Raw genomic sequence first — 24,422 nt, forward strand, 5'->3', positions numbered from 1 at the left:
GGTGGGTGGAGGGTGGGGGACGCGGGGGTTTGGGTTCGGGACATGGTTGGCCTACCAAGGGACTTTACTGTTATTTGGAGGGGGCAGTATTTATAAGCCCTATCCCTTGGACCAGATTGGTGCCAAATAACAGTAGAAATTCAATTTCGTCAACCCGGTCTAAAAGTTGGAGTTGGGGCCTACAGGAGGGTGGCGCGTCAAAAGTTAAAGGGTGGAATCTAAGGGGGGCGGGCTGTGTCAATCCGGGACACAGTGGGACAGGGGAGCCAAGATCTGTGGGGTAGAACAGGAGCCTTAAAAGGCAGCCGTTATCATCAGTTTTTGAAGATAGACTGGAAGAGCTGGCGCGGACGGTGGAGAATTTTGGAGTGGTGCAGATCTTGAGGAAAGCTTCCGGACGGTGCAGAACGAACCCAGTTGATGACGGTACAGGACACAGGTCTTCACACGGACGGTGAAGAGGTGACAGGAGCTAGTAGGACTTGAAGAGATGCACCGAAGCGCGCCGATCCGGCCCCGCTCCGGTGCTGCCCGCAACAGCGGAAGGCCTCGAGGGTGTCGAGGAAAACGATGCTAGTGCCCCGGAGCGTGCCGAACCGGCCCCACTCCGAAGCTGCCCGCAGCGGCGGAAGGACTGACAGGTGTCAGGAAAAAGGCAACAGAACGTGCCAAACCGGCCCCGTTCTGTTGCAGCCCGGCAAAGCGGAAGAAGGTTGGTTGAGCTTGAAGCTTGTAGCTTGACGTAAGGATCGCGTCGTGGCGGAGACCCGCTCTTGGTATGTGGCTGGTAGGTAGGTAGGTATTTGTGGCTTACGGGCCACCACAGCGTCCTGTATTTGGGCCCGGTTCTGTCGTCCGTCTTCATTGTTGGTCCGTCCGTTGTCTTGCAGTGTCCGTCGTCTTCTTTGGCTCGAAAGGGTGGGGTGAGGGGTGGGTCAGGGTTCCTAGCTATCTCCTCCCGGGTAGCCGGATTGCCCCTTCTATTTTTTTTTCTTTTTTATGCTTTTTTGTCTCTTTTTTTTTTTGCCATTTTGCCATTCTGGGGTCTTTTATTTTGATTGTCATTGTTTTGAATGTTTTTTTTTTTGGGTTTTTCTTTCTTTTGGCTTTTTTTTGGCTTTTTTGGCTTTTTTGTCCTTGGCTCTAGGGGAGGAGATTTACAGGTCATTTATCAGCCCAGTGTTGTGTATGTAGTGGATGAGTAGTGTTGTTAGCTCGGGGTGTAAGTCCCCGAGCAGTGTTGTGAGTGTTAGTGGGATGTTGGCGTCTCTGCAGTATGTTTGTATGTTTGTCCTGTGGTGTTGGTATTGTGGGCATGTGAGTAGCAGATGTTTGACAGTGATGAAAGTGTTGCAGGTGTTGCATTTTGGTCTCGGGCTTCTTGTGATGATGTAGTTGTGTGTGATAGTGGTGTGTCCGATGCGAAGTCGTGTGATAGCCCTCTCGTTTTTGCGTGAGTTCATGTTCTTGGTGTGCCAGTGTTCTATGCGTGGTTGAATGGTTTGTAGTGCGGTTCGTGTGTTGTGCCATATTGACTGGTAGTGTTTGTGTAGTTGGGCTGAGATAATGGGTGTAAAGTCATTTAGTGAGAGTGGGATGTGGATCGGTTGTGGTTGCTGAAGGAAACTTTGCTGTATTTCTGTGTCTGTGAGTGTGTGTTTGCTTTGATCTATGAGGGTGTGGGTGGTGGGTGCTGTGTCAGCCCAGTAGGCTGGAAGGGGTGGTGCAGGGTGTGACCTTGGAAGTGTGATGTCAAGTGTCTTTGATAGTTGTTTAAGTCGTCTGCCGATTGTGATTCTGTTGCGTGATCTCCGTGTGGTAGTGTAACACGACCTCCTGTTGATCAGTGGAATGCATGGGTGTTGTGGGATTTGTTGGATTTTGAAGAAGTATCTGAAGAGTGCTTGTGATCTCCTGTAGTGCAGAGGTGGCGTGTTGTTGTAAACGTGGAGTGCTGCTGCAGGTGAAGTGCGGTAGGCGCCTGTGATGGTCCTAATGCATTTGTTTTGGATGACGTCGAGTTTCTTCAGGTGTGTAGGTGCAGCGTTTTCAAAAATGATTGCTCCGTACTCAAGAACCGGTCGGATGATTGCTTCGTAGAGTTTGGTGAGCGTGTGTCTGTCACCTCCCCATTCCGTGCTGGTGAGTGCTCTGAGAATGTTAATGCGTCGTGTCGCTCTGTCGCGGATGTCATTGATGTGTTTGCTGAATGTCAAGTTCTTGTCAAAAGTGATGCCAAGAAATTTTGCATTGTTACTGAAAGGGATAGGTGTGCCATTGAGCATGAGCGGTTGGCTGTTTTCGGTGCTATGTCGCCCAAAGACGACACATTGTGTCTTTGAAGGTGAGATGTGAAGGTTGAGTGTCTGAAGTTTTTGAGTAATGTTGTTGAGTGTCCTTTCGAGTTGTGTTAGAGTGCTTCCTAGTTGGTTTTGTGTTGTCCAGATTGCTATATCGTCGGCGTAGGTGGCTATCTTGACTTGTCTTGTGTTCTGTTTGAGTTGTGAGTTGAGTGCAAGTACGAAGAGCAGTGGACTGAGTACTGTCCCTTGCATGAGTCCGGTGCTCGGGTACTGTGTGTTTGATGTGTGTGTGAGGTGTCTGACTTTGAATGTGCGTTTTGTGAGGTAGTTGTTCAGGTAGGCCATGAGGTGTCCATCTATGCCAATGCGTTTGAGATAGGCGAGAAGTGCGGTGATGTTCAGTGTGTCGTATGCGTTTTGTATGTCGAGAAATAGTGCTGCTGTGCAGGTTTTCCTTGCAAAGCTGGATTGCACGTCAACTGTGAGCCTGACAAGATTGTCAGTGGTGCTCCTGCCGGGGAGGAATCCCGAGTGAACGGGTGATAGGATGTTTCTTGTGGTGACGTGGTGTAGAAGTCTTGCTTGTGTGATTCGTTCGAAGGTTTTGTGAAGGCAGCTGGTCAGTGAGATTGGCCTGAAACTGCCAAGTTGTGTGGTGTCTTTGTTCTGTTTGGGTATGGGTATGATGTGTGCGTGGAACCATGTGTCTGGGTATATGTGTGTGTGCCATGCTGTGTTGAATGCTTTGAGGAGTTGTGTGCGCGCCTGTGTCCCGAGGTGTTTGAGAAAACTGTAGTGTATCTCGTCTGGTCCTACACTCGTGTTGCCTCCCTTCGAAATTGCGTTGTTGAGCTCTTGCATTGTGAATGGTTTGTTGAATATGTGGTCTGTTGTTTGTGAGATTGCTAGCGGAATCGGGTTGGCCATACTGGATGATTTGTCGAGGTAGTGTTCTGCAAATAGATCAGTGATGGTCCCCTGATCTGTTATGGTCGTGTTATTGTGGTGTATAACACGTGATTTTGTCAGTGTTTCTTTGTTGTTGTTAAATGATTTGGCGAGCTTCCAGATCTTTGAAAGTGGTGTGAACCTGTTGAATTGATTGATGTGTTCTGACCAACTGTCGCGTTTGGCCTGTAGAATGGTGCGTCTACAGCGTGCTTTTGCCTGTCGGTACTGTTGGAGCGTTGTTTGTGTTCTGTGTTTTTTGTGTCTGTGTAGTGCCCTCTTTCGTTCGAGTATAGCGTGTTTGCACTCTTGATTCCACCAGGGGACTGCTCTCTGTGCTTGGGGTTTGGGAGTCGTTGTTGGAACGTACTTTTCTGCTGTCTGAATAAGCCTGTCTGTGAACTGTGTGATGTTGTTTGTGTCTGTGTGCTCCATGTCATTGGTGAATGCTTCCCAGTTGGCATGCTTGAGGTTCCAACGTGGATGCGTGGTATGGGCCGTGGCCTGAGCGTTGAGGGTGATTTGAATGAGTTTGTGGTCACTGAACAAAGTGTCTTCCAGTGTAGTCCATTGTGACGACCTTGAGATGTCGGGTGATGCAAAAGTGATGTCTGGTGCTGTGTCCCGGTGTCCGACTTGTCTGGCCGGTAGGGTGGTGTCGCCAGTGTTGAGGCACACGAGCTGATGGTTGTGTATAATGTTGTGAATCTTTCGGCCTCGTGTGTCTCGTGGTGTGTTTTTGTCCCAGAGAGGATGGTGTGCATTAAAGTCTCCCAGTATAAGTACTTGAGTGTTAGTGTTTGTGATGATGTTGTCAAGTTCTGTCAGCTTGTTGTCAATTGTGTCATCTGCTGGTGGGAGATAGCAGTTGATGACTGTAAGTGCATTGTGCCGAGTGTATATTTCTACTGATTGGATGTCTGCTGTGGTGTTGGTGGGTATGCTTCTGTGTGGAATGTTGTGCTGTATGTGGCTTTTGAAATTCGGTTGATAAAGCGTAATGGCGGTGGGAAAGGTGGGTGAGCACCGGTGTCCGGCACCGCTACGTCCCTTTTTAAATCCAGGTGTGAACGCAAATACACGGATTGCACGTTTGTTGCTACATCTTGTTCACATACAGCCATGTCTGGACGCGGCAAGGGCGGCAAGGTGAAGGGAAAGGCCAAGTCCCGGTCTTCCCGGGCCGGACTTCAGTTCCCTGTCGGTCGTATCCATCGTCTCTTGCGTAAGGGAAACTATGCCGAGCGCGTCGGTGCCGGTGCCCCCGTGTACCTGGCTGCCGTCATGGAGTACCTGGCGGCTGAGGTACTCGAGCTGGCCGGCAACGCTGCGCGCGACAACAAGAAGACCAGGATCATCCCTCGCCACCTGCAGCTGGCCATCCGCAACGACGAGGAGCTGAACAAGCTCCTGTCGGGCGTCACCATCGCCCAGGGCGGTGTGCTGCCAAACATCCAGGCGGTGCTCCTGCCCAAGAAGACCGAGAAGAAGTAAGCCTGCATCTGGCTCAGTCGACTCGAACCCTGTAACAGGCCTTTTTAAAGGCCACACAATACCAATGGAACTGGTCACAGGTCACTTTCATGACAACGCGTCGGCTTATCACGCTATCTGGGGAGCACCCAGAGCTGTTTCCGTTGGCGTGAAGCGTTAACCCACGCCCCTATCTCCTGAACTACTACAGACATTGAATTTGCGATTGATATCTCTTATTGGTCAAGCTACGGCGAAAAAAAAAAACTATGTAAGGGACTGTCCCACCTTTGCATTAGTTCGGAGTTGAGAGAGCCAAGTTGGCGGCCAGGTTCAAAAACCACTATATATCCTGTTCGCAATATCCTCAGTTTCGTGGTGTTAAAGAAATTCGTTCCCTTCATTTGAAAAGTGGGCCTTAGCTAAGGCCCTATCTCTTAACTATTAACGGCCATTTGATGACGTCATCAGCCGTTTCACGCGTTCGACCTGTTTTACGAATAAGTTGAAATCGGCGCCGGGGAAATCTCGCACTTTGCTTATAATTCGAGTCGGGCTATCGCATAACTATTCTATTTGCGTGGGTTTGCGGTTTTTTTGAAGTGCTCAGTTTTTGCAGCGAGCTTTTCCTCTTAGGGCCTGCGAGATATCTGCGTACACACATATCCCTTCAGCATTAGACGTTGACCAGGAATGCGGCTGAATTCACGTGACAAACTCGATGGCGGTCCCTCCATTCAGGAGAAAAATTACCGGCCGACGACTGGGAAATTCCACCGGCCGGCCCGGCGGTAGTGTGTCGGGCGGCGGGGTTTCCCCGTCCAGCGGCCGGCAGCGCTGAGCCGAGTCGTTCCCACGGTCTGGCGGCCAGCTGGGTGGGGGCGGGGTGGGGAGTGGGACGGCCGATTGCCAGCCGCTTCTCCACGGGCAGGTGCTGCCACCTGCGCAGTAGTTCCTTTTTTTTTTGAATTTTGCTCCCGACAGGCCGAGGCCCTGGTCGGGGTAGGGGGAAGTTACTAGCTGGCAATTAGCCAGATCTTCCGTTTTACTTTACTTTAAAGCCGGCTATGTTACTCCGGCCCAAGGCAATATCAAGAGCAAAGTTTACGTTAGACCGGCCCATGTGACGTCCGGTGGGAGCAAGTGCAAGGCGGCCGTGGTGAGCCGGAAGATGATTGTCGGTTCGGGGGGGAGGGAGAGAGGGAGGGAGGGTCGGGGCAGAGGGGTGTGAGGAGACCCGAGGCGTGGTGCGGCAGAGAACTGAGAGCGCGGCCCGAGTCCAGGGAGGGGGGGAGGGGACCGGGCAAGGCCGAGCCGAGATAAGGCACGCATTGTTCACAGAGGGAGGGAGGGGACGGGGCAGACTAGCAGGACAACAAAACCAGCAGTCCAGGACTAGAGCTCGGAGGTGCAGACGGCCAACATATAAACTTTAATGATGAACATCAAGCTAGTAACATGCATACTGACACCAGATCGTACCAACCTGAACCGGACTATTGAATCCAATTCGTTGAAGATATGCTACATGTCACATGAGCTGTCAAAGACGCATATTTATGGATGCATGCATTGCAGTCCCTGCCACGCCTGTCCGGCATGGCAGGTGCTGTCCCTACTAGAGTTGCAAAGTTTTCCCTATGGGCTACTACCGGCACCGCCCCGCCCCACAAAAATTTTCTGGGATACCGGCATGCTACCACGCCCCAAGCAAAAACACCGCCAAATTACCGGCATACTAAAAAACCTGCATTCTTGATTCTGGCTTACCCCTACATGAGATGCCACATTTTGGCAATTTCAGTTACCGCCCCACCCAGCAGCCACTCATTGTCCAACCAAAACTCCAGCAGCCTGATTTTGGCTGAGTTGCCCCCACAAATACCACAATTTTGAAACTCAATTCCAGTTTACAGCTGTTAAAATATCACCTGTAATCAAAGAGGTATTGCCTACAAAAAGCCTACACACATTCATCAAAAAAGCAAGGTCAAAAAGAACTTGAATTACTGAAATGTGTTCCTGAAGACTGCACAGTGAGCAGCAATCACATTTACCACAAGCGTTCTTATTTTCCACCTTACCCTAAAATGAACTATAGCTAGTCATAAATCACAATATAAAAAAAAAACTACAGATTTGGCCATGTTCCTGAGGAAGCGAGATCAACATCTGCTTTTTCCTATCCGCCATGGCTTGGCTCGTGAGTAAGATACGAATCATGTAAAAATATGTGTTAATAACTCACTTGTCCTGAGAAGTCACCAAATAATATGTATAAAAACGATATAATATCCTCTCCCATCTCAAACGCGGGAACAAACACAAGGTTATAAAGGATCGAAACAGATGCGCCATAACACAGTTTTTAACCAGCTGATTAAAACACTGCAAAAAAAAGTTTTAGGACTGCAAACTACTGCCTCGTGAATGATTTTTTTTTTTTTTTTTTTTGATAAAAATCATCCAACACGATATTAAAATCCAATAAAATCAACACTGTGAGTGTTATTCACTACAAGAAAATCCACTTCTCTTGAGTAAGTCAACCAAAAGGGCATATGAATAAATATTACGTCATCAGCTTACATCTTTTTTAGGGGACAGAAGATCTTAAAAGTCAATCCTTGGTTGCTTGATCAGCTGATCATATTGCGCCACTTTGTATTCATTCGGTCTGCATGTTGTGTTTTCTAGTAAAGATAAGACAAAATGCCAGTTTAATTCATTTTCATTTCATTTTGGGACTGAAGTTAGGATCAGGGCTTCCTAACACCTGCCTTTTCAGCTGGATTTTCAGTGTCAAATTCTTTGTAGAGTATCTCAGACCACATCTCAGGACTCAAGGCCAGTTTCCAAACAATGTGTTTTGTGTTGTTTTGATTCTGCCTTTTGCCTAGGGAATGTTGCCATTAACATTAATTTATTTTATTGTATTATACCTATTACCTACCATTAGACTTACTAATTGGTTGTGCTTTTGCAACATGAATGAGTATTCTTCCTTTGATAGACCAAAGTAGATTCTTGACAATTCTTATTAGAGCCAAATCTGTGAAATGCTGAGGTTCATGTATTGTGTACAATTACCCTTACCAATGGAACTTCTACCACAAAATGTATTTTTCAGTGGCTAAGATTGCTGTTATTACAATTCAATAGCCTCTTAGTGTCCAAAGTTTGAATCATATGCTGATAATTTTTTTTTTGTGCAAAATCAAAAATACCGGCATGCTACCGGCAGGATATGCCAAATACCACGAAAAAACCTGCGGTAGTGAAAAATTACCGGCATGCCGGTAGTGCGGTAGGGAAATTTTGCAACTCTAGTCCCTACCAGCCATATGCGCCATTCACAGTTGCAGCGGTTGCTGTACATTAGCGTCATCTATGATTCACGAAAAGTCTCACGATGTTGTACCCATTTCCCGCATTATCTACGGTGGTATTAGTTCGTGAGAGAAAACGTGAACACCCATAAGGTGTGCTGGAAGGTGGTTTTCCGAAAAGTCTCACGATGTTGTACCCAGTTCCCGGATTATCTACGGTGGTACAATTTCGTGAGAAATACCGGAAAACATGGTCCTGGCTTAAAGGAAAAGGGCCACCTTCGTGAAATATGAAGATATCGTTGTTTTTCATTTTGACATTATTATTTTTCATTTTCTTTTTAAAACTGGTGCCAGAAGTGCACAATTCGCGAAAAAGTATTTAAAACTATTTAACATATTGGTACTTTGTTGATACTCTCTACGGCACCTACTGTGAGATGGCATAGCGATGACGTCACACTCAAACCAATCAGCGTTCAGAAGACAGACTCGTCGGATTGTGTCAGATAAGCTGATTGGTTAAAGCTGAGCTGATTGGAGCTGATTGGTAAAAAACCAAAGCCTCGCCGCGGGTGGCTGTATTACAGGGTAAGGACGCATTCCTGGGATAAGGACGCATTCCTCTTTTAAAATTGCCGATACCTACGAATGGAAGCCGAAATCGGCCGTAAGGAGATAGACTGGAGGGTTTTCGGACACGGGCTACTAGATGGCTATCTCAGTTTCAATCCCCATGTTAAAGGTGGCCCTTTTCCTTTAAGGGGCTGTGACGGAGTACCGTTCGTCAGGTCGACACGGGACTGGTATCAATCGCTTTTCCGAATTTTCTCATGGACACATATGTACCTTGCCGAAGAATATTCGGAAAATAGTACGGAGAGTGCGAGGGAGCAGTTTCCGAATTTTCTCACAAGTTTGACGCGCTGGGGCGCGGCAGTGAGCCGGAACATCCGGGAGCTCTGGTCGCGCCTGGGGCAGGGATGCGGGCCCGAGGCTAGATGCTCGGCGCTGGCCGTAGGACAGTTCCGCGCGACGACCCCTGTCAGTCCCGCCCCTCACCCCCCGCTGTGCCGGTCTCGGGTCCCGTCTGCCCCTACTTTGGCGCCATCTACGATTCACGAAAAGTCTCACGATGTTGTACCCAGTTCCCGGATTATCTACGGTGGTACAATTTCGTGAGAAATACCGGAAAACATGGTCCTGGCTTAAGGGGCTGTGACGGAGTACCGTTCGTCAGGTCGACACGGGACTGGTGTCAATCGCTTTTCCGAATTTTCTCATGGACACATAGGTGCCTTGCCGAAGAATATTCGGAAAATAGTACGGAGAGTGCGAGGGAGCAGTTTCCGAATTTTCTCACGGACATATCCTTCAGGAGGGTGCTCACCAGGCACCCTCGGCTGCTGACCAGCCTATTGGCTAGACGATCGGGGATGATTTGCGTCTCAATAATGGAATACAATCAATCGGTGAAAATCTTTCAGATTAAGTGTGGCCTTTAAAAAGGCCTGTTGTTCGTGGGGCTTTCGTCGCGAGGCATTCCGCTTAACCGCCGAAGCCGTACAGTGTGCGGCCCTGGCGCTTCAGAGCGTAGACGACGTCCATGGCAGTCACCGTCTTGCGCTTGGCGTGCTCGGTATAGGTGACAGCGTCGCGGATGACGTTCTCCAGGAACACTTTGAGAACGCCGCGCGTCTCCTCGTAGATGAGGCCGCTGATGCGCTTGACACCGCCACGACGAGCCAGGCGTCGAATAGCAGGTTTGGTGATGCCCTGAATGTTATCACGCAAAACTTTACGATGCCGCTTAGCTCCTCCTTTACCCAATCCTTTGCCGCCCTTGCCACGTCCCGTCATCTTGGCGAGTAATTGGTGGTTACTCCTTTGTGCCTTTGCCGTTTTTTTTTTTTTTTTTTTTTTTTTTTTTGAATTTTGCATCCCGGTTGCACTAAGGCATACCGGGGAGGGGAAACTAATAGCTGGCAATGAGCCAGATCTTCCGTTTTACGTTACTTTACCACCGGCTATTCAAGACCGGCCCAAAACTAGCGACTAAGGCAAATAGCTACGTTATACCGGCTCATGTGACGTCCGGTGGGAGGAAAGCTAGGGAGAGCCGAAAAGAAGGCCAGAGTGGCAAGGCCGAGATTTAGATGAATTTTAGTACTTACTTCTGATGTCTTGCAGCTGTATCTTCGTGTTTTGTTGTGTGGTGTTGTTTCGTGGAGTGTTTGTTGTGTATGATTTCTACCAGGAAAAGTCCTAACTAGAAAAAACCTGGTGCCTAGCCAAGAGGGCAAAACCTGTGCGTTTTTGCCAAATTGCACAGGAAAAATCCCTTTAGAAGTAATTACTTTACGTTATATCACTAGAGTGTCGCTGTTTTGTGGGTCTATGAATGACTGAAAGGTAGAGGGTAGTACCGGTGATGCATCAGCCTCAATTGAAGCCAATGCCGCATCGGTGGGCCAGGAGGAGGTCAAAATCGGTAGGGTTCCCCCGACGCCGCCACCAGCACGCCCGCCGGCGCCGACCGCCGCCGGACCCAGCCCCCGCCCCGACCCTACCCCATCAGCTAACGCGGAAGGGCCAGGTGCGAGCCGGGCCCCAAGCAGCGACCGGCGCCGCCAAGCGCGCCGACAACAACGCGAGCTGAACCAAAGTTTCAATTCCAGTGAAGTCTCATATTCGGGTAGTCATAGTCGGTTGGTGTCAATGTTGGTAGCAATTTTTGGCTCTCCCATCGGTAATGAAGTAGCTCTTAGAGCTGACGCTGCGACTCAGTGGTTGTCACGTTAGAACTAGGTAACGTCGGGAAGTCGCGTTCAGTAAGCCCGGTCAGGCCTTGTCGTGCCCCAGTGGCGAGGGAGGAGAGCCACATCCCCCCGGCACCAGGGTTGTCCATAGGGGAGCCCTTAACGCCCGGCGGCAGCTGGCCGAACAGGTTCCCCCCCTGAAAGGCTTAATAACCAGCCGGTTTAGGACCGACCAATCCTGTGTCTCGAGTGGGCCTCAACCGTTAAGCGGGATCCCTGTCGAGAACCGGGCGAGACCCAGAAGGAGGAAGTCAAGTCCAGTTGGGACCCCAGGATGTGTCCAGGCGCGCCGTCAGCAACGCTAGGAGGACGGATGTCAATTCAGTGAAGTCTCATATTCGGGTAGTCATAGTCGGTTGGTGTCAATGTTGGTAGCAAATTTTGGCTCTCCCATCTGTAATGAAGTAGCTCTTGGAGCTGACGCTGCGACTCAGTGGTTGTCACGTTAGAACTTGGTAACGTCGGGAAGTCACGTTCAGTAAGCCCGGTCAGGCCTTGTCGTGCCCCAGTGGCGAGGGAGGAGAGCCACATCCCCCCGGCACCAGGGTTGTCCATAGGGGAGCCCTTAACGCCCGGCGGCAGCTGGCCGAACAGGTTCCCCCCCTGAAAGGCTTAATAACCAGCCGGTTTAGGACCGACCAATCCTGTGTCTCGAGTGGGCCTCAACCGTTAAGCGGGATCCCTGTCGAGAACCGGGCGAGACCCAGAAGGAGGAAGTCAAGTCCAATTGGGACCCCAGGATAGGTCCCGGGCTCCGTCAAACCTCATGTTAAATGGAATTTTCTAGTTTTGTGTTGTGCAAAAAGTTAAAAAGCAGTTCTAGCAAATCTGGATAGGTATCTCCTAGTATATTTTCGATGTTGAAAGTTATTTTATGTCTTTGCGTGTAATCAATCAATGGTTGTCTAAAACGATGATATTGTGGGCAGCTTATAAGAAAATGTTTTATATTATATCTAACGTCATCCCCGCAATAGTGACAGTTTGGAGGAGGCGTTCCTTCTATAATGTAATTATGTGTAATTTTGGTGTGACCCATCCGTAGTCTAGCAAGTATGATTTCCTTAATTCTAGTATCCTGACTAGAGGAGTGCCAATGTCCCACCTCTTGCTTAATAGGGAGACCCTTTGCCGTTTTTTTTTTTTTTTTTTTTTTTTTTTTTTTTTTTTTTTTTTGTCCTCCCGGCAAGCCTTTGCCGTTTGTAGGTTCAATTAAGCACAGATGTTGCCATTTGTGTGCCAAGCGGGTAGCCTCTTGAAAAAGAACGCATGCTGTACAGTCGTGCGCTTTCAAAATTCAAGTCTATGTCTTAGAGAAAAAACCTTAAAACATCAACAACATGGACTCTGTCGATCGCGAGCCGACTCCACCGGGTCACGCATCCGAGGAGCCCGCCGAGCTCCCCCCCTCCCAGGCCGTCCCCGAAGGACCGGCGTTCGTCCTTGTGACAAGGGAGGAAGGGAGCTTCCGGCACACGAACCCCTTTTCGCTTCGCCGGTCGATTGACACTTACATAGGGCCAGTTCATTCCCTGAAAGCACTCAGGAGCGGCGCCCTCCTCGTCGAAACCAAAACAACGACTCAAACGCACCAACTGCTCCGTACCGCCTATTTCAGAGGCACACCCATCACAGTCACCCTGGCCACCCGACTCAACTCGATCGAGGGGTCAGTCCGCTCGGACGCCCTCACGGAGATCACAAACCGAGAGCTCCTCGAAGAGCTGCAGACCCAAGGTGTCGTCAGAGTGCAGCGTCTCCGATCCCGTGACCTTCAAAATCTGGGGCCGAACCCCACCGTCCGGCTCACGTTCAGCGGCCGCACCCTACCGCAGGCCATCCGATGCGGGTACCTCTCCGTACCCGTGGACCCCTGGGTCCCGGCCCCACGTCCATGCACAAAATGCTGGACATACGGTCACTCTAAGCGCGCCTGCCGCCGACGCCAGCCCCAGTGTGGCCGCTGCGGCGGGCCGCACGACGCGGATAAGTGCAGCGGGCCCGAACAGTGCCCCGGCTGCGGCGGTCCCCACCCGGCGTGGGACCGCCGGTGTCCTATCGCGGAGGACGCCAGGCAGTGGCACCGCGCGGAAGTAAAGAACCGCCGCGCGGAGCACCGGGCCCAAGGCCACGGTCGGCCCAACGGAGCCACGTGGTTCCGGGAGGAGCGGCCCAACGGGCTGCTCCCCGCCCCTCACCCGCCGTCGGACACCGGGTCCCCTCCCACCCGTTCCGCGACCGCCGCCGCCGCCGCCCGCCCGACCGCCGCCGCCGCCGCCCGCCCGACCGCCGCCGCCGCCGCCCGCCCGGCCGTCGCCGCCGCCGCCCGCCTGACCGCCGCCGCCGCCGTCGCCCGCCCGACCGACACCGCAACCGCCCCTCTCGCCGGGGACGACTGGCCGCCCCTGCCGGCCCCAGGCGCGACCCAGAAGGTGGCCTCACCACCGGCGCGCTCCGTGCCACCCGCTCCTAAGCGCACTGCCGAGGACCCAGAAGCCGGCGCCATGTCCTCACCGGCCGCCCCTCAGGCCTCGCCCTCCGTCCCGTCCGACACTGACACTAACGACCCCGCTCCAGGGCCGTCCTCTCTCAAACACTCGAGCGGCTCCACGGAGAGCCTCAGCAGCGGCCAGTCGGAGGCCGACACTGTCTCCCTGCAGCTCGACGACCTGGACGCCACAATCGTCAGCGCTCCCACCCCTTCGCCGCCACACCACGCCACTCCCTCGCTCCGCCGGAGCAGCACAGTTCCACTTAGCCTGGCCGATCTGGATGTACTGGAGACAGCCAGGTCCGGCCCGCTCACTCGGTCCGCTCTAAAGAAACAGTAATCTGTCACAACACACGGAGGAATTCCTGCTCCAGTGGAATACTAACTCTGTAGTATCCCACTGGGCGGAATTCCGTGAATATATAGTTAATAAAAAGCCATTAGTAGCCGCCATCCAAGAGACCCACTTCCTCGACACTGATTCGACTAAATATAATTTTAACCTCTTTGGATATTCTCTTTACTGCAATAACGTAAATGATTCCCCACGCCGAGGCGGTTCGGCTTTGTATGTCTCTAACAACCTTATACATCAACAAGTTAACTTTGACTCTAACCTAAATTACGTTGCAACCACAGTCAAAATTGCACAGCGAGACGTTAATGTAATTTCTCTCTACTTGTCACCTAGTATTAACGTAACGTACCAACAACTGGATCGACTCTTTGGCCAAATCCCCTCCCCTAAATTGATAATAGGTGATTTTAATGCTCACCACACAGCCTGGGGCTGCAACAACATAACACAGCGCGGCACCACACTTTACAACATCATTGACAAACATAATCTCATTTGTCTTAATGACAAATCACCAACATTCCACAGAATCATGAACGGAACAAATCAATACTCGGTAATTGATCTTGTGCTGACCTCTCCAGAAATTAGTTTGTTTTTTACCCCAAAAGTGCAAATCGACCAATACTTTAGTGATCATTATCCTATACATATAACAGTTGAATCCTCTTCAAGGTCAACCATAAATACATATCTCCCGAAATGGAACTTTAACAAAGCGGACTGGACGACATTCCAGGACGACATAGATGAACAACTTGACATTATTAGCTTCAACGACCATACAAACAATAACGTAAATGACAATGATACAGTAAACATGGAAAGTTTCCTTCAGATAGTAGGCGAAGCAGCTGAACGTTCTGTCCCATTGACAAAGCAAAGACAGGGTTATAAACACGCCCCGTGGTGGACGGAAAACTGTCAAAAAGCAGTCGCGAGGCGCCGCAGAGCCCTACGAAAATGTAGGGCCTGCCCCTGTGTTGCTCATGAAATTCAGCTCAGGAACGAAATCAGGAACGCAAAAGAAGTCATCAACGCAGCCAAAAAAGAGTCTTGGGAAAGCTTTTCGAACAAATTCAACCGTTTTACACCCATTACTAAAGTTTGGGAACATCTTAGATGTTTCCGCAACAATAAACCAAAGATATATAAAGTTCCGTCACTGATTATACAGAACACACTCACAACAGACCCACAAGCAGTTGCCACGCAATTTGCAGCCCATTATGCAAACATATCCTCAAACAACAACTACTCAGACACTCTACACAACAACCTCAGCACCACTCTATCAACACTCACGTTCCAATCCGACAACACAGAACATTACAATCACCTATTCACCCTTTATGAACTACAACATGCAATCGTTAAGTGTGGGAATACTTCGGTAGGCCCGGACAAACTGCCCTACATGTTCTTCAGAAAACTAACCCCCTTTGGCCTTGAACACTTTCTCAAGGTCATCAACCAGCTATGGGTTGAAGGCCACTTTCCGGACTCCTGGAGAGAAAGTATAATCATCCCCATTCTCAAAAAAGACAAACATAGCACCGATCCAGCTAGTTACAGACCAATTTCATTGTCGAGCTGTGCCTCTAAAATCGTCGAGAGAATGGTCAACAATCGAATCAGAGTGTACCTAGAATCACAACACAAGCTCTCACAACACCAAAACGGATTTCGACCAGCACGCTCCACAGCTGACAACCTGATACACATCATTGACACGATACAACAGGGGTTTTTCCATGATAAAGTTACAGCTGCACTCTTCCTCGATTTGAAAGCAGCCTTTGACAAAGTACATCACAAAGCTATACTTATAAAAACACATAACATGGGAATACGCGGCCGCATGGCCAATTTCATAAGTAATTTTCTTAATAACCGCACTTTCAAGGTCAGAATAGGCAACACCTACTCAACCCTACATAACCTCGATCACGGCGTCCCTCAGGGAAGTCCTCTCTCCCCGACGCTCTTCCTTATATATATAAATGACATCTTTGACAATATACACAATGTAACACACAACGTACACTATTCCATGTATGCTGACGATTTGGCGGTCTGGACGTCGCACCACAATGTGAATGGGGCATACCAAAAACTTCAAACGGTACTAAACCACGTAAACAAATGGTGTGACAAGTGGGGAATGCAAATTGCTCCCCACAAGTCAGCCTCACTAACCTTTTCCAAGCAACGCAGACACCCCACACCCCCACGCCCGCTCCGTTTGGGCCGGGTTGAGATTCCACAAACAAACACCTTTAAATATCTAGGCATCACACTGGACAGGGGACTCACTTTCACACAACACATAGCAGACATCACAGGAAGGTGCACCCGGCGCCTCAATATCATGAGGTGCATCTCAGGCACGCACTGGGGCGCTGACAGGAAAACACTAACACTTCTATATACATCTCTGATTCGATCCATCTTGGATTATAATGCCTTTCTACTAACTAATATATCCACTACTCTCAGTAACAAGGTCGAGAGTATCCAAAATTCCGCTCTTCGCATTATCTCTGGCGCACTCCGCACTTCGCCCTCGTCGAATCTCCGTGTTGATTCCAACATTCCTGCTCTTGAAAGAAGAAGAGAATACCAGCTTATAAGGTATTACACAAAAGTAATGGCAAGAAAAGATACAATACCATATGCTATACTCAGTAACCTACCAGAAAATAACATAATAACACATAGAGAATACAAGTACCAAACAATAAGAAGACACCTTAAAAACATACTCAGGGACTATAAAATAGAAACTCCAAAAGTCCTAGAAACCCCCCCACTGAGCCCTTACTGGACTAGGCACCCCATTGAAACCCTGTTCTTGTTCGACGACAAGAAAAAAGAAATGAACACTGACGAAATGAAGCAACTTTTCCTGGAATTCCAAAATGAACATAAAAACCATACTTTTATATATACAGACGGTTCCCGGGCGGACAACAAGACCGGAGCCGCCTTCTACACAAAAGGACACATACAATCATTCCGCCTCTCTGATTACCACTCCATCTTCTCGGCTGAGCTCTATGCGATTAACGCAGCGCTCCAACATGTAATCAACAAAACAGATCGACAGCTGGTGATTTGCACTGATTCCAAGGCCGCAGTACAATCAATCGCAGTGGCCCATAATGATTCACACCCAATCACGCGAGACATTAAAAGACAAATTAACCAAATCACCAATCAAAAAAGAGAAGTTAAGGTAATCTGGATACCCGGTCACGTGAACATTGTGGGGAACGAGCGCGCTGACGAAGCGGCCAAAGCCAGCCTCCGCGAACCCCCCAATAACTCCCTCCCCTGCCCGGTATCAGATTACCTTAACGTGATTCACGAGGCCTATAAAAAACATATCCAGTTCGAATGGAACGTAAACCCGCACTTCTATCTTCACCCAATCAAGCCAATCGTTAAGCACTGGTCGACTGCTTATCAAAATACCCGGCTTAAAGAAGTTATTCTAGCCAGGCTTAGAATCGGACATACCAAATTGACACATGAATATATCTTTGATCAAGGCCCCCCTCCAATCTGCCAACGTTGTAATATAAGATACACAATTGAACACTTCTTGATCCACTGTCCCCAATATCAAACTGAGAGGCAACCTATAATCCAATATATCACAAACAACCGACTTGCACTTTCAATTCCCACTCTCCTCGGCGATTCTCACCCGGATCTACTCGACTTGCTTTTCTCTTTCCTGAATAATTCCAGACTAGAACGATCCATATAGCACAGTCTCGCGCTCAGTTCCGTGGTCGGCAAGCGTCGATAGCGGTTCTGGGCGCGGGACTCAATCTGTTTGATCTCTGAAGAATTCGAGACTGGCCATGTCAATTTAGGAGCTCCGAGCTTACGGGCACCAGCCGCCGCCGCGGGGACCACTGTCACGCGGCGGTGGGCTCCTCCCCCCCCCCCCATCTGCTTCGAGAAAGGGGTGTCGGCGCTATGCCGTCCGCAACGACCCGTTATAATGGAATGTTACGACACAGGTCCCCGCACTGAAACGTCAGTTCTCTAATCATACCATTCAGCTTTTGGTGGAGGTTTGTAGGAGCCCCGAGCTTACGGGCACCAGCCGCCGCCGCGGGGACCATTGGCACGCGGCGGTGGGCTCCCCTCCCCGAGTTCATGATTTTCTCTTGGTTTCTCTTGGTTTTTCTCGTGGTTTCATTGTGATTGTCTTTGTTTCAATTGTTCTTGTTGCGCCGTGATTCCTTTACGTTTGCGAGCGCGCGTGTATGCGTCCCTCCGGCGGCGGCGGCGGCAATCGGGACCTGCCCACCGTGGGCAGGTGGTTCTCGACAGGGATCCCTCTTAAAGGTTGAGGCCCACTCGAGACACAAGCTATCTGGCCGGACACCCCGGGCGCGGCCTAGGTGGCTTGCATCCATGGCCCCCGGGAGTGGATGAAGGCGATAGCTCCACAAACACACACACATTAGCGATATAACGTAACGTAATATCAAAGCAAAGGGATTTTTCCTGTGCAATTTGGCAAAAGCGCACAGGTTTTGCCCTCTAAGATAGGCACCAGGTTTTTCTAGTTAGGACTTTCCTGGTGGAACTCACGACACAACAACAGCACACATTACAACACTTCCACATTTCAGCATCAAGATACAGCAGCAAGACATGTAAGTATTCAAAATCCCTCTCGGCACTGCCACTCTGGCACCCTTTCTGGCTTCCCCTTGCACTTGCTCCCACCGGACGTCACATGAGCCGGTCTAACGTAAACTTTGCTCTTGATATTGCCTTGGGCCGGAATAACATAGCCGGCTTTAAAGTAAAGTAAAACGGAAGATCTGGCTAATTGCCAGCTAGTAACTTCCCCCTACCCCGACCAGGGCCTCGGCCTGTCGGGAGAAAAATTCAAAAAAAAAAAAAAAAAAAAAAAAAAGCGAAACTTAACCCACGCAATGGCTCGCACAAAGCAGACAGCACGCAAATCCACGGGCGGTAAGGCACCGCGCAAGCAGTTGGCCACTAAGGCGGCTCGCAAGAGTGCGCCGGCCACTGGCGGCGTCAAGAAGCCACACAGGTACCGGCCCGGCACAGTGGCACTGCGTGAGATCCGCCGCTGTCAGAAAAGCACCGAGCTGCTCATCCGCAAGCTGCCGTTCCAGCGGCTCGTGCGCGAGATTGCCCAGGATTTCAAGACTGACCTGCGCTTCCAGAGCAGTGCCGTTATGGCCCTGCAGGAGGCCAGCGAGGCCTATCTGGTCGGCCTCTTCGAGGACACCAACCTGTGTGCCATCCACGCCAAGCGTGTTACCATCATGCCCAAGGACATTCAGCTGGCGCGTCGCATCCGCGGCGAGCGCGCCTAGGCCGCTTGTGCCGTGCTCCGGCAGGCTAGCAAGCAAGAAACAGGTCCTTCTCAGGACCAGAGAGGTGTTGCGTAGATTGCCTGATCGGATTTTTGCCGCTTTGTGGACTAGGTACAGGACGCTTTGGGGACTGGGGACTACCTAAACCAACCTAGCCTGACCAAACAGAACTTTACCTAACCTAACCTAACCTTAACTAGCCAAACCGAGCCTAACCACACGAACCTAACTTTACCTAACGCAACCCAAACTTGACTAAACGAACTGAACCTAACCTAGCCCACCCTAACCTAACCCAACCCAGCCTTAACTAGCCGAACCTAACCTAACCTAACCCAACCTTACCCAGCCTAAGCTAACCTAACCTAACCTAACCTAACCTAAACTGACCTAACCTAACCTAACCGTCTCCCCAACGGCGACGAGGAAAAAGTTACTCGCAGAAAGTAATCAATTCCTGCGAATTAATAATAATTCATTAATTATTATTAACTAGACGGCCAGGTTTGCGTGATAGCTGTATGCTTTGATACCCTACTTATATCCTACTCATACCACTACCCTGCCCATACCCTACCTTCCCCATATCCGACTCTGCCCATATACCACACCCTGCTCATACCCCACCCTGCCCATACCCTACCCTGCCCATACACTGATCATACCATACTCTCCACATCCTCTACCCTACCCTACTGATACCCTACTCATACTTGACTGAAGCTGTTTACCAAATTTGAGCGCAATCGGCCCAGCCGTTCTCGAGATATAAAAGCGCTCCCTGCACGGGCGCACGCGCTGAGACTCCAGATGACTTGTGCCAGCCACCTTTCTAAATTGTCCCTAACGTTGTACTAAATTTGAGCAAAATCGGCCCAGCCGTTCTTTAGATATAGGACCGGACCCCTCACGTGCGCACGTTCAGTCAGTCCACCTCACCTGTAACACATGACCATGCATCGCCTGGTGAGTGCCCTGCCCACCCACAGTCCAATTTTCAGCACAATCGGCTCAGTGGCGGCCAAGTTATTGCAAGAATAAATTTATTTTATTTGCTGGCGAGCGGTGCCCTGCGCCGGTGTTCGTTGTCAAAGTTCAATGACCTGCCGGCTCTGATGCTTTTCGTTCAGTTTTGGCAGCGAAGAAAATGAGCCTAGAGCACGTGCGCTCCGCTCGGCGCCGGCCGCGGCCCGTCATGCGGCAGAGATTTACGCGCTGACGGCGCACCCCTGGCCCGATCACCCCCAAATTTTAATACAGAGGTCCCCCACGCCCACAAAACCGGCATGCTAAATTTCAAGTCGCTACGCTGCGCCGTTCCGACGCTATTAGACAGTTTAGGCATGACACACGGATGGATGGACGTCGTACAGACATCTTATAAATCATAATATAGATTAGTGATTAATTAATTATCACTAATAGATAATTCATTAATCGCAGATTGCAGGCAAAAGTAAATCAAATATGTTCAGGTTAAGTGATTATGCATTAGATACATAACCACTTAACCTGAACCCTCGCCGGCACAGGCCATTTAACGTCCTTCGACTGCACAAGGAATTGATTGTGAACCCTCGCGTTTGGCCTCTGATCGAGCTAGAGCTTCGCGGAAACACGAGCGTGCTACCCGTCACGAGACGAAGCCGATGATACCCCATTTTAAGGTCCTAGGTCGTCGTTTGATCTTCCAGGTCAACCGATTCCAGTCAATGACCCAAAAGTCGGGAAAATCGGGACCTCTTAAAAAGTCGTGAAGTGTGCCTGCTGTGGGGTTTTTCGGGGTGCTAACCACGAACATCGTGTCAGTTTTTATCACAGATGATGTCTTGAAGCATTTAGACCAGGTCGGGTCGTAGGGGTTGTGACGAGGATTCGTAGTACGTGTCAACCGCCTCTGATAGCTTCATAACATGTTACGAAATTACCAAAACTGCTTCGTAAATGTTCAAATGGTTGCTAAATTCGAATCCAGCTCCAAAAACTGACCTAGAAACATGTAGAACTCGAAAAAGTGAACCGAGTTCACCAAAGGTCATTGACCTGACCTGACCTTCAGGTGACCTTGACATCCACCCTTATGCATGGGAACAACATCAAATCACATGTTTGAACGTTTGAAACCACGAAAAGATTGTAAACGCGCGGCTAATGCGAGCCGACATACGCCGAATCGCGATTCCGGCCAAACATGGTCTCAGAAAGAAGGTCACAGGTCAAAGGTCATTTGGGTCAGGGTCATGATATTTTCAAGGTAGGTGTAAAATTGACCAATGCGAGAGTATGGAAAGTTTCGTCGCGATCGGCCGCTTTTTACGAGGGTTATTTGCAATAATTCTTAGGAGAGGTTGCATCAACATGAAACTGTCAACTATCGAAACCGTGGTTTCAAACGCCCCTGTGCCGGCGAGGTTTTGGATTTAGTTTCGCCCGTAACCTCTCCTAAGGCATTGCCTACGGCACTGCACTGCTTCGCCACCAGAAACATGATGATGTCATTATTCATAGTTGAATGGCATTTGTTGGACAGCATCCTTGTAATATTCGTGCGTTTTGTTTTTCTATCTTGCCCACACTCCATGTCCTATTTCTTATTTATCATTTGATCCTACCCGAGAACGGGAACTGTTTGCACCAATAGCAGAAGTTTTTCGCGCACTTTTTCCACACCGAGGTCACAGCAGCACGACCAAAACACGACTGACAGTCATTACCCGGTCGTCCCTCTCTCACTCTCGTTCTCTCTCCCAGCCACTCCCGGCGGTGTTGCATTACCGCAGGGGGTTCACCCTCTTCCAGGAAGTCGCGAAGTCACCGCAGTGAGGCGGCACAACCCCTCCCATCCCCATGCATTCGACACCGCATGGTCTACCGCCGTCGCGCCGCTCGCTTCCCATGAGCATGGCACGACCGAGGTGTAGGTACTAATCTCGACATTCTCGGCCGTGACTCAGCGGAAACCTCCAGGATTTTTGTAGGACGAGAGAGAAAGAGAGAGAGAGAGAGAGAGAGAGAGAGAGAGAGAGAGAGAGAGGAGAGAGAGAGAGAAGAAAGTAGAGGAACATAGGCAACACAATTTTGTCTCTCTTCATCTTACTTCCTCACCCTCTTTCTTTATGGTGTTGATACTTGATCATTGGAGAGCTCGGATCGTTAGCACACCACTATAGCCACATCCATATCTCACGAATTGAAGCTCCCTTGCAGCGATTCTCTCCCCTCCCACCCCAGTTGACGGCCGGCCCCGAGCAGAGCGGACTCTCTCGCTCTCTCTCTCCATCTCATCTCCCTCTACCTCTCTACCAGCGCTGCGGGTAAGGCCGGAATGTGTGGGCGCCCTCGCACTTGCAGGGGCGTCCTCAGCGGCACACAAGTGGGTATGCACAACAGAAAAAACGCGCTTTCATTTGCTTCTTTTATTAACGTCCTTTTCGTCATTAAGTTTTCCTTGCCAAGTGCAGTCCTTTTTGTTCTTACAATACAAATAGTACAATGCTACAAGCGGCGCATTCAAGGTCCTGTAGGTCTATGCTGCCTCCGCCCCTGCCAGAGCGCTCGGATTCTGATGCCTACTGCCCCTCCCCTCCCCCACTCTCTGCCGGTCCCACGCGGCGCGGCTCCGAGACCCGGGGCCGGCCGTCTGTTGGTGGGCGGGGGAGGGGAAGCACGGAGCGGTGACTCGGCTCCGAGCAGCTATTTAGCTTCAACACGACCACGAACAAGTTTACTAGATTCTGTTTTCAGGCTGCATCATAGAAGTTGGATGGGCGATCTTTTTTCCGTTTATATCTGATATTGCAGGACTCGGACCGGACTGTTGTTGTAAGTAACCAGTTGTAACTCATTGTAACCAGGAACGCAGGCACTCACCAAGCGAAATGCCTCTAGAGAAATGCATTTGACACCGCACGTCGGCCGCCGCTGCTCACTTCCCAGGAGTATATACGGCACGACACAAATGTACTCAACTCGGTATTCTCGGCAGCGACGCAGCCGGAAATTTCCAGGTCTCATTGAGGACGAGGGAGAATAAGAGAGAGAGAGAGGGAGAGAGAGAGAGAGAGGGAGAGAGAGAGAGAGAGAGAGAGAGAGAGAGAGAGAGAGAGAGAGAGAGAGTAGGACAGAGAAGGAAAATACAAAAACGAGAGGAGCAAGGTCGTCTCTCCGAGTGCCGGGTCTGCAGGCTTGCTCCTCGCCGCCCGGCCGACCTAGCGGTCCGTAGGACCATGTGCTCCGGCACGGGCCCCCTCCCCGCCTCACCCCCTCCGACCCAGCCGATCGCCCCCGCTGTCCTCACGTTTGTCCCCGTTCCGCGCCCGGCCCGACCCAGCCGGAATTGGGGATGGGGGACGGGTCTCGGCGCCGGCCGCCGCGCCGTCTCCCTACGGCCGGGCGTCTCGGGCTGTCGGACCGCCAGTGCAGGTGGAGGGGTCGGGGAAATTGAGGTAGAGGAGGGGGGGCGCTGGGGGGGGGGGGGAGGGCGGCTGGCGCAGTCACAGCTGCACACGGCCCGCTGCTCGTCCAGACTGCATCATTCTAGTCGTCCAGTGCTTTTAGGATATATTAATGTCCAAATTCATCAAGTTGATTGCACGAAGTCATTCTTCAGGTCTTGAAGTTTCCGAGCATCCCAAAGATAGAGGTATGTACGCCTCGGCAGCCCCCTCTCTGGCTCTCCCCGCGCGTCCAGTCCGGGGACCAGGCGACGGCGTGACGGCCGCCGCGCACGAGCCGGCCGGCACCCTCCCCCGCTGTACCCTCCCCCTTCTCCCTCTGACCCTCCCGGCGGCGGCGGACGGCCACCGGCACCTGACACCGAGCCAGTGAACCCTGACCTTCCCACTGTTGGGGTTGGGGGGGGGGGGAGGGAGCTGCAGAGTGGGATGGTACAGGGAAGGACCAGGCGTATTGTGTGCTCCGATGTAAACGTTTTGTCTTTCTATGTAATGCCAGCTTTGCCTTATGTTTCCATATCCTATAATGAAAATGGAAACCAGTTGATGAAAACGTTTGTATCTAGATCTAGAACCTTTCCAAGCGAATCCCCTATCGATGAAAAATACTACATACATATATTACAAAAAATACTAACACTTAAATCGAAGAAAATATACCGGTCTCTGACACGTGGGAATACGTACAAGTACGGGAAATTCGTGGGACGCCAACACATTCCAGTAATGTTCAGAAATTGATAGGTGTCTAAGAGGACGGGAGAGGTGCCTCGATATAAGCACGCAGTGCTTTTGCACCGCACTGCATATCCTGTTTGAGACTTGTTTTGTTCGCAATACATGCTGATGATGATGATTGTCTGCCGCCGGGG

General features: G+C 50.5%; 4 protein-coding genes across 4 annotated transcripts in view; 3 read left to right on the top strand and 1 right to left on the bottom strand.

The window, feature by feature from the left end:
* Positions 1 to 18,610, top strand: part of LOC122385530 — a 24,309-nt gene extending 5,699 nt beyond the window's left edge. The window contains exon 2 of the mRNA XM_043373871.1: positions 18,179 to 18,610. The gene's annotated coding sequence lies outside the window, so the exon portion shown is untranslated. The remainder of the gene's footprint in view (positions 1 to 18,178) is intronic.
* LOC122385536 (histone H2A) lies at positions 4,328 to 4,801 on the top strand. The gene has a single exon (XM_043373879.1). It carries the CDS (start codon positions 4,374 to 4,376, stop codon positions 4,743 to 4,745), a length of 372 nt encoding a protein of 123 aa, XP_043229814.1. The 5' UTR covers positions 4,328 to 4,373; the 3' UTR covers positions 4,746 to 4,801.
* Positions 9,547 to 9,937, bottom strand: LOC122385537 (histone H4). The gene has a single exon (XM_043373880.1). The coding sequence runs from the start codon at positions 9,911 to 9,913 to the stop codon at positions 9,602 to 9,604; it is 312 nt and encodes a 103-aa protein (XP_043229815.1). The 5' UTR covers positions 9,914 to 9,937; the 3' UTR covers positions 9,547 to 9,601.
* Positions 18,611 to 18,643: 33 nt separating the features above from the next.
* Positions 18,644 to 19,127, top strand: LOC122385533 (histone H3-like). The gene has a single exon (XM_043373875.1). The coding sequence runs from the start codon at positions 18,686 to 18,688 to the stop codon at positions 19,094 to 19,096; it is 411 nt and encodes a 136-aa protein (XP_043229810.1). The 5' UTR covers positions 18,644 to 18,685; the 3' UTR covers positions 19,097 to 19,127.
* Positions 19,128 to 24,422: the final 5,295 nt, after the last annotated feature.

This window comes from Amphibalanus amphitrite, unplaced genomic scaffold (genome assembly GCF_019059575.1).
Source record: "Amphibalanus amphitrite isolate SeventyFive unplaced genomic scaffold, NRLGWU_Aamphi_draft 000221F_arrow, whole genome shotgun sequence".
Lineage (NCBI taxonomy): Eukaryota > Metazoa > Arthropoda > Thecostraca > Balanomorpha > Balanidae > Amphibalanus > Amphibalanus amphitrite.

Bases quoted from the DNA above. Each gene is read 5' to 3' on its own strand.
- LOC122385533 (XM_043373875.1), top strand. From the start codon at position 18,686: ATGGCTCGCACAAAGCAGACAGCACGCAAATCCACGGGCGGTAAGGCA.
- LOC122385537 (XM_043373880.1), bottom strand. From the start codon at position 9,913: ATGACGGGACGTGGCAAGGGCGGCAAAGGATTGGGTAAAGGAGGAGCT.
- LOC122385536 (XM_043373879.1), top strand. From the start codon at position 4,374: ATGTCTGGACGCGGCAAGGGCGGCAAGGTGAAGGGAAAGGCCAAGTCC.